At 32.5% G+C, this 12,563-nt stretch overlaps 2 protein-coding genes across 2 annotated transcripts; one reads left to right on the top strand and one right to left on the bottom strand.

The window, feature by feature from the left end:
- Nucleotides 1-1,324: 1,324 nt before the first annotated feature.
- Nucleotides 1,325-3,893, top strand: LOC140179770 (proteasome subunit alpha type-1-B-like). Its single transcript, XM_072219539.1, has 2 exons — nucleotides 1,325-1,930; nucleotides 3,127-3,893. Exons 1-2 carry the CDS (start codon nucleotides 1,580-1,582, stop codon nucleotides 3,613-3,615), a joined length of 840 nt encoding a protein of 279 aa, XP_072075640.1. The 5' UTR covers nucleotides 1,325-1,579; the 3' UTR covers nucleotides 3,616-3,893.
- Nucleotides 3,894-4,628: 735 nt separating this feature from the next.
- LOC140179769 (uncharacterized) lies at nucleotides 4,629-8,578 on the bottom strand. The gene is made up of 8 exons (XM_072219538.1): nucleotides 8,207-8,578; nucleotides 7,234-7,500; nucleotides 6,649-6,720; nucleotides 6,506-6,544; nucleotides 6,223-6,330; nucleotides 5,720-5,817; nucleotides 5,507-5,618; nucleotides 4,629-5,167 (listed from the first exon to the last, which is right to left on the bottom strand). The coding sequence occupies exons 1-8, from the start codon at nucleotides 8,366-8,368 to the stop codon at nucleotides 4,919-4,921; spliced, it is 1,107 nt and encodes a 368-aa protein (XP_072075639.1). The 5' UTR covers nucleotides 8,369-8,578; the 3' UTR covers nucleotides 4,629-4,918.
- Nucleotides 8,579-12,563: the final 3,985 nt, after the last annotated feature.

Genomic DNA, 12,563 nt, shown 5'->3' with positions numbered 1-12,563 from the left:
AATACTAAATAATTATTTCTAATTTTTTTCACGGTATTTTTTAGTCCGACAAATCAATCATTATTCCGTCATAAATCTGAACTTTATTTAAGGATTTACCGTTAACCAATGAATTAATGTATGCACAAAGCGAGAGTCGAATTTTTTACTAGATATTTATTTAAATAGACTAGTGAACTGACCACTATAGCAATCCAACTTGGTTATTTCTAACTTAATTTAACTTGAACTAAGTTGACCAACCATAGAGGTTCTCGTCTATAAAGCAAAAAGTGAAAGCTTTGCACTTGCAAAGTTTTTGGTTTTGGTGTATAGCTAAAATATTGGGCCAGTATTCTTTTTGTTTATATTTTGGGCTAAACGGCCATCACAATCTAACTTATGTTTGTTGATCTTTAAAAACAAAATATACAATCTAGTCCAAAAAAAAAGGAAAGAAACAAAACATAGAAGCAATACTCCATCGGTTTTTGGAAGAGCACCCCGATCCATATCCATAAAAAGAATAACATTATGGATCGGACAAAATTTAACATTTAGGGCCCGTTAATTATATTAAATAATATCCTTGTACATGCAGCAATCCATTGGTCAGCGGCAAACCCTTAGAGCTCAGTACCGCGATTGATTAGTCCTTGACCTATCGGGTTAGGAGATACCATGAAAAACCCAAAAAAGTGTATTTTAATCTCTGAAATTTGGCAAAAATTTTAAAAATACTCCTAAATTTTATTTTGTTTTAATTTTGTTCCAAAAAATTTTCAATTTGCATTAAACATACTTTCGACACTAAAATTTCAAAAAATTTAAGACCAATATAATAATAATACATAAAAATTATGCTTGATTTACTTGTGTTGAGGTTATTCTTATGAAATTATTGTTGAATTAGTCTTAAATTTTTTGAACAACTAGCCGTTAGGGATATATTTGATACAAATTTAAAATTTTTGGGACAAAATTGAAACAAAATAAAACTTAGAATATTTTTAAAATTTTTGTCAAATTTCAGAGACAAAAATTTTTTTTAACCAAAGACAGAGAGACTCGAACCCGTAAGTGAGTATGAGGACAAAAAGTATATTTTACCTATAATAATAATAATAATAATAATAATAATAATAATAATAATAATAATAATAATAATAATAATAATAAATAAATAAATAAATAAATAAATAAATAAATAAATAAATAGCAACTATATAATAATAAACAATTATTATAAATATTATTATTATCATTATTATTATTGTGATATCTAGAATCATTTTTGGAGAATATATTCATATATTTTAAGCATTTGTTAAACTGAAACAATTTCAAAGTTTAAAATGTTGTTTTTTTTAATAATATACAAAGAGTCCTACTACTTTCTTGAGCAATACGAAGAAAAAATTATAAAAATAAAATAAAATAAACAAAGAAGGGAGAAAGGAGAAAAAGAAAAGGATTGAGAATAGTAGCAAGTTTTATTGCTTCTCGGGGGTTTTCAGTTTTCATTCTTCAGCTGAGAAAAAGAAAGAGAAGCGGAAACCAAACCCCAACTCCAAACCTACCCCCAAACCTCTAAACGACAATGTTCAGAAACCAATACGACACCGATGTTACTACGTGGAGTCCGGCTGGGAGGCTCTTCCAGGTTGAATACGCAATGGAGGCAGTGAAGCAGGGTTCCGCCGCAATTGGCCTCCGATCCAAAACGCACGTCGTTTTAGCATGCGTCAACAAGGCCAACTCCGAGCTCTCTTCTCACCAGAAGAAGATCTTCAAAGTCGATGACCACATCGGCGTTGCCATCGCCGGACTCACCGCCGACGGCCGCGTTCTCTCGCGCTACATGCGCAACGAGTGCATCAACTATTCGTATACCTATGAGTCTCCTCTTCCCGTTGGACGACTCGTCGTTCAGCTCGCTGACAAGGCTCAGGTATCAAGGTCTAGGGTTTTCGGTTTTTTGTTACTGTTATGGTGATTGGATCGTGCAATTGCTGTGCTAGGATTTATTTTGTGTTTTGAAATGTTTGGATCTGCATATGCAGTTTTGGTGTTTTTTTTATTAATTTGAATTGTCAAATTTGACAGTGCTATAATTGTTGATTATGTTAATTGTGGTGGAATTGATTGGTTTTTAGGTTTGTGGTGTTATTTGTAACTGTGAGTAGTGATGAAGTGTGGAAGTTCTCTTTTATGATGAATTGAGGGTTTTTTAGTGTGGTTTAGTCATCTCGATTACGGTGCTAAAATTGGCTATGATGAAAGGATGATTGTATTTGGCATCAGCTATTACCAGATATGTTCAAATTCCGTTCTTTTAAGTATTTATTACCTTGATTTTTGACTTTGCAGTGGTATTGAGTGTTAAAAACAAAGTTTCTTTAAACTGGTACTGTTTGCTATAGTGTTAAATATGAGATGTTGTGGTTATGCTGCTTGTAGTTTGTACATTCTAACTAAGTGGCTGGAAATGATTACAAATCTGTTTTACTTTGTGATTTTTGTCTTCTGTTTTTGGATGTATTTGTGATTGACCTCAAAGTTAGTTATGGGATGTGCATTTTGAAATGTTGTCAATCTTTTCTTGTTCTGTTTAGAGGCTATTGAGCTGAGCTCTTAAATGTGAAATGACTAGTTAGTTGCATGCAAAAACTAACAATCTTCTTCGGTGTCTTTGCTGCTAATGTAATGGGAAAGCTATTTAGCTATGATGGGGGAATCAGTTCACCTAGTGTGCCTTGTGGTGAGTTATAGTCATTAACTAGATGTGCTTCCTCTAATTTGGTTTGTGAGAGGCCATTGGTCCAGTCTGAAGTTTGAATAGCTCATTGAATCTATGCAACATATTAGTGGAGTGAGAGAAAATCTTGAATGGGACAACATCTGTATTTAACACTTTATTTGTGTTATGCATATCAAGGCATAATATCTATGTCATGCAACTCTGTTTACCTGGCTTTACTTTGAAGATATGTGGTGGGGTGTTGAAGATATATGCAACTCTATGCATATTAAGGCATGCATAATGTCTATTTTGTAAATATCTACAAAATTGATGTATGAAAGAAAGAAGTATTTGCTGAATTTATTATAAGAACTCTTTCTCTTGTGATGCAATTTTAATGGCAGGTTTGCACCCAGCGGTCATGGAAGCGTCCTTATGGGGTTGGCCTCTTGGTCGGTGGACTGGATGAATCAGGAGCTCACCTCTATTATAACTGTCCAAGTGGAAACTATTTTGAATATCAGGCTTTTGCAATTGGTTCTCGCTCACAAGCCGCCAAGACATACTTGGAACGCAAGTTTGAGAACTTCATGAGCTCCTCACGCGAAGAACTGATTAAAGATGCACTTATTGCAACTAGAGAGTCTTTGCAAGGTGAAAAGCTCAGGAGCTCCGTATGCACTATTGCTGTGGTTGGAGTTGGTGAGCCGTTTCACATTTTGGATCAAGAGACTGTACAAAAGTTGATTGATGAATTTGAGATTGTTAGGGATGATGAACCTCCGGCTGAACCTCAGCCTGCAGCTGAGCAGGATGCTCCTGCAGATCAGGGTACCGGTGCTGATCAAGGTGCAGCCGCTGCAAGTCCAGATGTTGCTCCTATGGACATTTGATAATTTAAGCTCCAGCGATAGAGGGGTTAAGAACAGTTATTTACAGATGAGTAGAATTCATGGTGAGTGTGTCATGGGAAAAGATATCTCTTTGATGGATTTTATTTTCTTAATCATGTTGGTTTATGCAATTCTTCCATGGCTGATAACTGAACAATTTAGTGATACCGTTTGATAGACTTTGAAAGTGTTTGATGGAACGCTCAATTTACGGCTTCATTCCAGGTAAATCTAGTGAAATTAATGGTGAAAAATGATGCTCAAAACTATTACCCAAATTTGGCCAATCTGAGGCATATGCACCATACAATGCATGAATGTTTGCGATTGTTCTGTTCGCATATGATTTTCGTTTGTGGAGTGGGATGAAACTCGGTAGAAAGAAATGTTTTAGTTACAAATAGGGTAAAGAGAAAGAAAGCTCTGCTAAAAGTCACACTTGATGAATATATTGTGCGTATATCTTTGGAATTAAAATGTTTTGAGACAACGGTGCTTAGCCTTATAAATATTTGAGTTTATGGCCTGGAATCAACCATATTTAGAGCCGTGTTTGAGTTCTAGTAGGGGTAGCAAAAATAAAAAACAGTAACAAAACATACATGACACATTTTATATTTGTTTTTTATTTTTACCTACTATATTATACATAATAAAATATTTTAATATTTATTTTTTTGTGAAAAAATTATATTTTTTGAATTATTTATCTAAATGCTACAATTTTGAAACAAGTACTATTATAACTAAAAATTCAAATACAAAATAATTTATTTATAAACGGCCATTAATAAAAAAATTTTCATATTTTAAGCTTTTTTTTTTTGAGAGAGTTTATTTAAGTTATTTATTTTACTCAAATTAGCCTTTAAAGTGTTTCATTACTATGCATATGTTTACAGTGTAAAACAGTTCTAGAATGTTTTTTAATCAAATACGTGCATTTAGGACTATTATAATATCGAATAGTTTTATCAAATATCTATGCTAATATGACAATATAGGACTAAGTGTGTATGTAATTTTTTTTTTTTTTTTACATTGACTGTATCCAATTCAATTCATATCTTGTTTGATAATTTTTAAAATAAATAACTAAGTACTCATATACACAAGTATGAATTACTAAATGGAAACAATATTTGGAAGCTGCCTTATCTTTATGTTGGATAATTTAATAAGCTTATCTTCCATGCATAGAACAAAGCAGTCCAAAAAATGGAACACTATAGCTGCCATTTGATGGTAATAAATCAAAAGAAGAATAAAAGTGGAAACATGTATCTCAATGGAGGCTATTCATTCATTTGGATGTATCAGGCAAAAGAAGATCCTTTAACTGCATCTGCTTGAATATCCATTGCCAATTGTCTAATGTCACTTCACCACCAAGAGAACGAATAACAGCTCCACCACTGCATGCTCCTACTTTGCAACAATCTTCAAGTGAGAAACCCTTTATAACGCCATACAAAAATCCACTAGCAAAAAGGTCCCCTGCTCCAGTGGCATCGACTGCCTTTGCTTCCCCTATCGCCGGTACTCGCACAATCTGCGACAATATTAAACGTAAAACATAATTCAAGAAATGACTAAACATAACATAACTCTTATGATAATGACTTATTAACAATCAAATATCTCAATAGTAATTTGTTTTGGTACAAAATAATTTTCAGTTTGAGCTTAGCATGCCAAAATTATGGAAAAAATGACATTTAATTTTACACAACTTTCATTAGTTTGATTATCAAACTCACTCAATAGATGAAAATGAACCTAATAGTGATGATAGGTCTATTTGAATATGCTCTCCATCTTGAACACTAAGTTATATGTTTAAATAAAATTGATCATGTGCTGCAAAATCAAAATAATTAAGATAATATACCTCCTTTCCTTGTTTTGCAATGCATCCATTGGCACCAAGTGTTACTACAGCCCATTTGCAATATTCGGCCAAAAATTCTACGGCAGCCACCGGATCAGCATTTTCTTCACCCCTAATCCATTGCAAAGAATTTTGCCATGAACAATCAATAGAACAACATAACAAGTGAAACTAGATCAAGGTGAAGCTGAGTTGAATACAAATGGCAGCCACCTTAAAAGTTCCATTGCCTCATCTTCATTTGCAAAGCAAAGGTCTATGTTCCCAGACTCTATTAGCTCCAGGAGTGGTTGTTTGAAATTCCTGACCATCTTGCCAAAGTAAAGGGACCATATAAGATGAGTGATATAGTTTATATAGCTCATGTGTTTGGATAAGGTATCTGAGACAAATCTAGACACACAAAAGAAGTCTCTCTAACATGTTTGGTTCTAACAAGAACAAGACAAGAAAGAAGAAAACTTTTTCGGCACCAGTCCAACCAACTATGTTGGTGGTCCACGGTGGTCTAGGAGGGCAGTGTGATAAAATTTGTATCTTTCTCCCTGTCTCGACAACCAAACAAGTTTTTTCATAACTATTTCTCTATTTTTGTCTGAGAGACAGTATCCAAACACAAACTTTAAACTCGGATTAAGATTGGAAGATAATACATTTCGGGCTTTCGGCTAAATGACATCAGAACAAGTTGGGAGCGAGTGAGATTTGATTTATACCTCAAAACTAGCCAAATCCAAGGAAACAAGAAGACCTTCTTGTTTGGCTAAAAGAATAGCAGCTTTAATAACCTCCAAATTAAGTATTGCATATCTCATCACCAACCACTGAAATGTAAATATAACAGTAACTAAGAGTCACAGCAGACAAGTTGCCATATTCAAAAATATAATTCAGTTCAAAGGCTCAATATATATAATCCCCAACATAATGAAAATATCTAAATATGATAAGAGCGAAAGAGTCTTATGTGATGAAATGCTATTTAGTTGATTAAGTCACCTTGGAGCACTTAAAGTCTTCATTGGTCAATTCTTCTGCCTGCAGAATAATGAAGTAAAATTCAAACATTACAAAATTTAACTGAATCCATATATATTCTGCTCCAAACTCTACATATTCATTGAGAGAACAGAGTCATGTACCTGAACTTTCACAGCATTTGAGAGACATGGTCTCATTGTACGGTTTCCCAAGGCATCAACCAAGCAAACACACTGTTTCACAAAACCAAGTTGTCAAAATTCTTGCACAATCACTTCACTTGATATGTTATTTGCAAACACACACTTATTAATATTAGTATATAATTTTGTCTTTGACTGGTATCCGAACCCTATTATCAGGACTCAACTAATCTAGCTCGAGGAATTGTTGCTACCTCTCCTGACTAAGGACGAATCCAAGTGAATTGGGGGCATGTACCTCCACTAAAATTTGGGCATTTATTTATAAGTATATAAATTTATACATATCTTACTCTTGAGAATGTCTTATATTTGCCCCTGTTACTAAAATTTCTAAATCCGTCAATGCGTCCAAGCACAAGTTCCTTTCACCCTCAGGGCTCAAACTTGAGAACTATAGGAAGAGGGCAACATTGCCTACCACTCGAACATTCCAATGGTATTCGATTAATAATATGATGTCTATAGAATATAACTACAGATAAAATTTCTCTCTAATTTATTGATAAAGCAATTCTTTCTAAAACTGAAGACTGAGCAAACCTGTGCTGTGTGTCCCTTCTTCTTCCTCAGCCTTGAGAGGTCCACACCATTGGATTTCATGTTATCAACAAAGAGCTTGCATTGCTCATCGTCCCCACAAGCACCAATAATGCCACTAGAGATCCCAAAGCCACTACTTAGCCCTCTGATTGTGTTTGCAACACTGCCACCAGCCATGGTCTTAACCGGGCTCGAACCATCATCAGGGGATGATAGAACATGACTCTTCACTTCCTTCAGTATAAAATCAAGCTCCTCAATTCCAACCTGATAAAATCATTAAGAAAAGGAATCCACCAAGTTAAATTCTACACTCTCATGTCATGTCCATATTATACATTCAAATAGTATTTGCTACAATATGATGTGCATGAATAATGTGTCAAAATTATAGGATAGTTGATCAAAACATACATAACCACAAACATCTGTAATCCTCCTAGTAGGTACAATTTTGCTGAGTATTGAAAATTTCACAAGAGACATGATTCTCCCAACACCAATTAACTCAAAACCTACTCGAGGCTGACCATAGGTAAAAACTGTTAAATCGTTTGACATGTTTAACTAATGAATCTCACCTATCGTCTTCTATGGTGACTATTCACGTGAAACTATTCACGTGAAGTTGTCTTAGCATGAAAACGATAGGTGAAAAACGCGGTTTGACATATTTAACTAAATTTTCATCTAATAATTCTCGACTATCATTCTCGCATATCCACACTTTCTTCTGATTAACTTCTACTACATGATATAAGTTACCTTAAATATGATGTGATGCCTAGGAAAATATCTAAGACTAACATAACAACACAATATACCAAAAATGTAAAAGAAAATTGAGATACAAAACACAAGGACCTACCTACCTAGTACCTAGCAGTAACAAAGAACTCATAGAAAGTTATAGGAAACGAATTTGTTGAAGAAAAAAGAAAAAGTGAAATAAGTGAAGGGGGTTAATATATACAGGTATGGAGCCACCACGTTCACCGGGAATTTGATCTAGCAAGGACCAATCGACGCGAGCCACGTGGTCCACGAGGGCAAAGGGTTGGAGACCAAGTACGAGAGGACGAGAATGTTGTTGGTCGTGTATTGTAGTGTGGTTAGACAAAGGTTCAGCTCCCATTATGGTTTTTGTATGATATATTGATATGTTTAGTGGTGGTGTTTTTGGAATGCTATATATAGAAATAGAGAGAAAATAGAATAGAATAGAGAGATAGAGAGATAGAGAGAATTCTGAAATGAAATGAATGAAAAAACTGAAGAGAAGAGAAGAGGGATCAGAATCAGATGCCGCAGGCGCACGGTGCTGCTGCACCAAACTTCCGTGTATTGCGCTCCCTATTATTTTTTGGATTTACCATATGAAAAACATGTTAAAAAATAAAAATTAAATTAGGTTGATTTAGTGGTTACATCTTTAGTTTATTTAAATAAATGTAGGGTTTTTTTGTGACTAAATAAATATAGGGTTTGAATAATTTATAAGCTAATTTTAAATTTTTAAATAGAGTTTTGATCCTTAACGAATTAATTTTTAACTTGTTGAGAATTTTTTTTTACTAAAAATAGAGAGATTCGAATTCGCGACTTTTAGTTGAGTATAGAAAAACTATACCATTATTTAAGTTATAACACATCGTCGAAATAAGAGTTGCCGTGAAAAAAATAAAAAATATGTTAAAGATTACTAATTAAAAAGAAATTATAATAAATATGTAACATTTTAATTTTTAATATATTTTTTGTGTGTTTATTAAAATAAAAATTATTAATAATAATTTTTAAATATATCCTTGCTAAGATTTTTTTTAAGAGTTATACCTAAATTATTTCTGAAAAAGATTTTATTCATACAAATAAATCTTTATATTCCATTTTGTATGTTAGACAACTTTCTATTGTTAAATAAATCTCTATATTCCATTTTGTAGAATCTATAATTTCATCTAGAATGATTTGATAACCAAAATTTTCTGAAAATTAAAATAACCGTCAAAATTTTATTTTCTGAAGGCCAATATAGAATATTACTCATTTTTCTCTATTAAAAAAAAAGATTTACTAAGACATGGAGTAAAACTTAAAATTTAAAATTCATTTTTTACGGATAATACTTATTTAAAATTCAGTCTACCTTCGCTACATTAATTCTCTTTGTATTATACTAGTGTTAAACCCGTGCGATGCACGGGCTTATATTTAAATTTAGTATAACACTATCATCGTCGTTATATAATAAACGTGTTAAATATGTTATTTTATCTTTATTCAAAGTAAAATATAAATAGAAGAGTTTGAAGTTTATAATATTCTTGAACCATAAGGAGGGAGCCATAAAAAAATAAGAACATATATAACTGTAATAATAGCATGTTAATTTTACCCTAAATTTTATATCAAAAAGCTAATAAAAATTTATCGACAACCTAGTATCTTACTAACTTCATTAGAAAAGCATTTGGCATAGGATGTTGTGTTCCTTGTTACACATTTCATTTCAAATTTGAAAAAAGAGTTATAGATAAATTAGTTATATCTATAGTAAATATTTGTACAAAAGTGTAAATCATAACATGCTATTAAAATAAAAATAATATTATTCTTACCTAAATATTATTGAAAACCTCTTTGAACACGACATTTGTTGTTGATGACTTTGGATTGCCGTCTTCGTCTATAATTAAAATCCTGAGGCCACTGTGACTCTTAACTCTTGACAAAGCAACATAAAGTTGTCCATGGGTGAACACTGATTTTGACAAATAAAGCCGTACATGTGATAATGATTGACCCCGACTCATGTTAATGGTCATTGCAAAGCATACTGTTAATGAAAATTGTCTCCGTTGGAACTTAAATGGCAATCCTGAATCTGAAGGGATCAAGTTCATTCTTGGAATGTACACTTTATTTTCAATATTTCTACCGGTCACTACCGTCACTCCAATTACGTTGCTGTCAAGTTCGTTAACTATTAATCTTGTCCCGTTGCATAAACCTGAAGTCCGGTCTATGTTTCGCAATAGCATTACAGCGACTCCTGACTTCAAAGTCAACTTGTGATTGGGTAGTCCCGAACATTTGATGTCATTTAGGAACTCTGGTGTGAACCACTCTTGTTGTACATCTTCATTCTCATCAGCTTGGCATGTTGTGTCAGAGCTCAAATACTCCTTTTCCATCCCCGGAAAGATTGTCAAGACAAAATCGTTTACCTTCTCGACACTCTCAAGCGTGGGTGCAAGAATTGCCCTACTCTGAAAATACATGTAATCTGACATGTTTTGCAACAAATTTGGATATGCAAAGTCTACCAAATGAGAGAGAGGGTCATCAGTAGTTGTAATCAATAGATCATCTGAAATTTCAACTTCTGATTCATCACCAACAACAGAGCCAATATTTCCATTTCCAACATCAAGTATCCAATTAGCAAATCTCTTCATTTCACCTTCATCTTGATCCGAAGAAGACATTAGAAGCCTCATATTCGTATGCAGTTTCAGAACCTTACAAAATGACCACAGATGAGATGAGTTAATAGCGGATGCCAATATATCGTGTCTACTTTCTTTCGAAATCACCGGAAGTATCTGTCTGAAATCACCTCCTAGAACAACAACCTTACCACCAAATGGTTGATGTGTCTTATGTTGATCGATAACTGACATAAGATCCCTGAGCGTCCGATCAAGTGCTTCAAAATGGCAGTTGTACCTTTCCTCGCATACAACATATTGAGAACTCAAAATTGGATCCTGTTTTGGACTTCTCTGATATCTTCATTCACTCAAATTTCTCACTTTTACTTTGCAGTAGGTAATAATTTTAGTAAATTATTAAATATCGCCCCCTAAATAGTTAGTCTAGCTCCGCCCCTGACCCAGTCATATTCGATGTTGCTGAGAATATAGGTAATTTAAGAAGTAGCAATATCAACACTTTATTATTTACTATTGTTATGCTTTTTATAAACAAACAATTATTATTTAGTGTTCAAGTTTTAAAATTCAAACTAAGATATGGTTATATATTATAATTTTTGTATTTGAACATTGATTTATTGTAATTCTTATTGTTTGATTAACGTGCATGTAAAACTTAAATCTTGAGGTTGGCACAATAAAATTGTATTATATGATCTCATCTTTTTAATCCATAAATTGTATTTTTCGGTAATCTTTTATAAATATTATTTTTATACTTATCAGTGTTAAAAATTATTGTTAATAATTATTTTTAACACTGATAATAACTAATTGTAATATTTTTGGCTATGCACGCTTCTTCTAATTTTTTAGTATCTAAATTTGAATTAGATGTACTTGCTCCTGTAATCATTAGAGATAATACATCAAGTAATTTATATTATAAAAAAAATGAATATATGTTAAATATTTGAATCAGCTGAATTATGAATATATATTATGAAGGTAATATTAAAGATAAAAGAAGTAAAATTTTAGCTTTGTGATAATTACAATCTATCATGCTTATCTTACCATGTCTCTTTTGAAGTAGCATAGTCTTCCTATTCAGTCTTGCATCCCTTTGCAATCTAATTCGATTTGTGTACTCCAATGAATCTATAATAATTATGTAGCATATACCAAAGATTGTTTTTAATAGACCAATTGAAAAGTTAAATGTTTGGTCTTTAAGTAATAAAAGCATATTAACATACGCTGGCTTTGTAATTGGTCGATATGGTTTGATGTTTGTTGAAGATATTGCTGACTTGTCTGATGACATGGGCTATCATATGCTTCACGTGTGATACCCGAATTACTAATATCACTAATATTGGAACATCGTTCTTTTTCATCTACAGAGTGTAGATTAGTAGTTGGAGACCTTGATCGATATGGTGTTGGATTATTACCTAATAAGATAACTCGAGATATTATTTTTGAACATATTTTCTGTTAAAGTTTATAATTGAATAAATAGTAGAAAAATCAAAATACATAAAGTGCATGTCACATAAGCAAGTTCCAAAAAAAAATCTAAAAATAAATCTGTATTAATACTATTTGTAATGTTCGACAACACCGACTCAAAATGCACACCATTGAAACTATCACTCGAATTTCCTGTAATTTTTTCGTAAACAAATTTAGTAACATATTACGAAGACAATGTAAATTAATAATTTATTACTTGTCAATAGCTAAATAATATATAGAAAATATTGTATTTTATGGGCTTTCATTCGGCCAAACTACTCATGACATGTTAGTTATTTTGTATACCCAATAAAAACTAAATATATAGAACTGACATACTTAAAAATACCAAATAAAAAAATATATTAT

This window comes from Arachis hypogaea, chromosome 16 (genome assembly GCF_003086295.3).
Source record: "Arachis hypogaea cultivar Tifrunner chromosome 16, arahy.Tifrunner.gnm2.J5K5, whole genome shotgun sequence".
NCBI classification, from domain to species: Eukaryota; Viridiplantae; Streptophyta; class Magnoliopsida; order Fabales; family Fabaceae; genus Arachis; species Arachis hypogaea.
This window is presented reverse-complemented; position numbering and strand designations above follow the sequence as displayed.

Coding starts and splice junctions, on each gene's coding strand:
- LOC140179769 (XM_072219538.1), bottom strand. CDS start 8,368: ATGGGAGCTGAACCTTTGTCTAACCACACTACAATACACGACCAACAA. Junction 6,545..6,648: donor CAAATGCTGTGAAAGTTCAG/GTACATGACTCT, acceptor ATTATTCTGCAG/GCAGAAGAATTGACCAATGA. Junction 5,619..5,719: donor GAGGCAATGGAACTTTTAAG/GTGGCTGCCATT, acceptor GCAATGGATTAG/GGGTGAAGAAAATGCTGATC.
- LOC140179770 (XM_072219539.1), top strand. CDS start 1,580: ATGTTCAGAAACCAATACGACACCGATGTTACTACGTGGAGTCCGGCT. Junction 1,931..3,126: donor AGCTCGCTGACAAGGCTCAG/GTATCAAGGTCT, acceptor TTTTAATGGCAG/GTTTGCACCCAGCGGTCATG.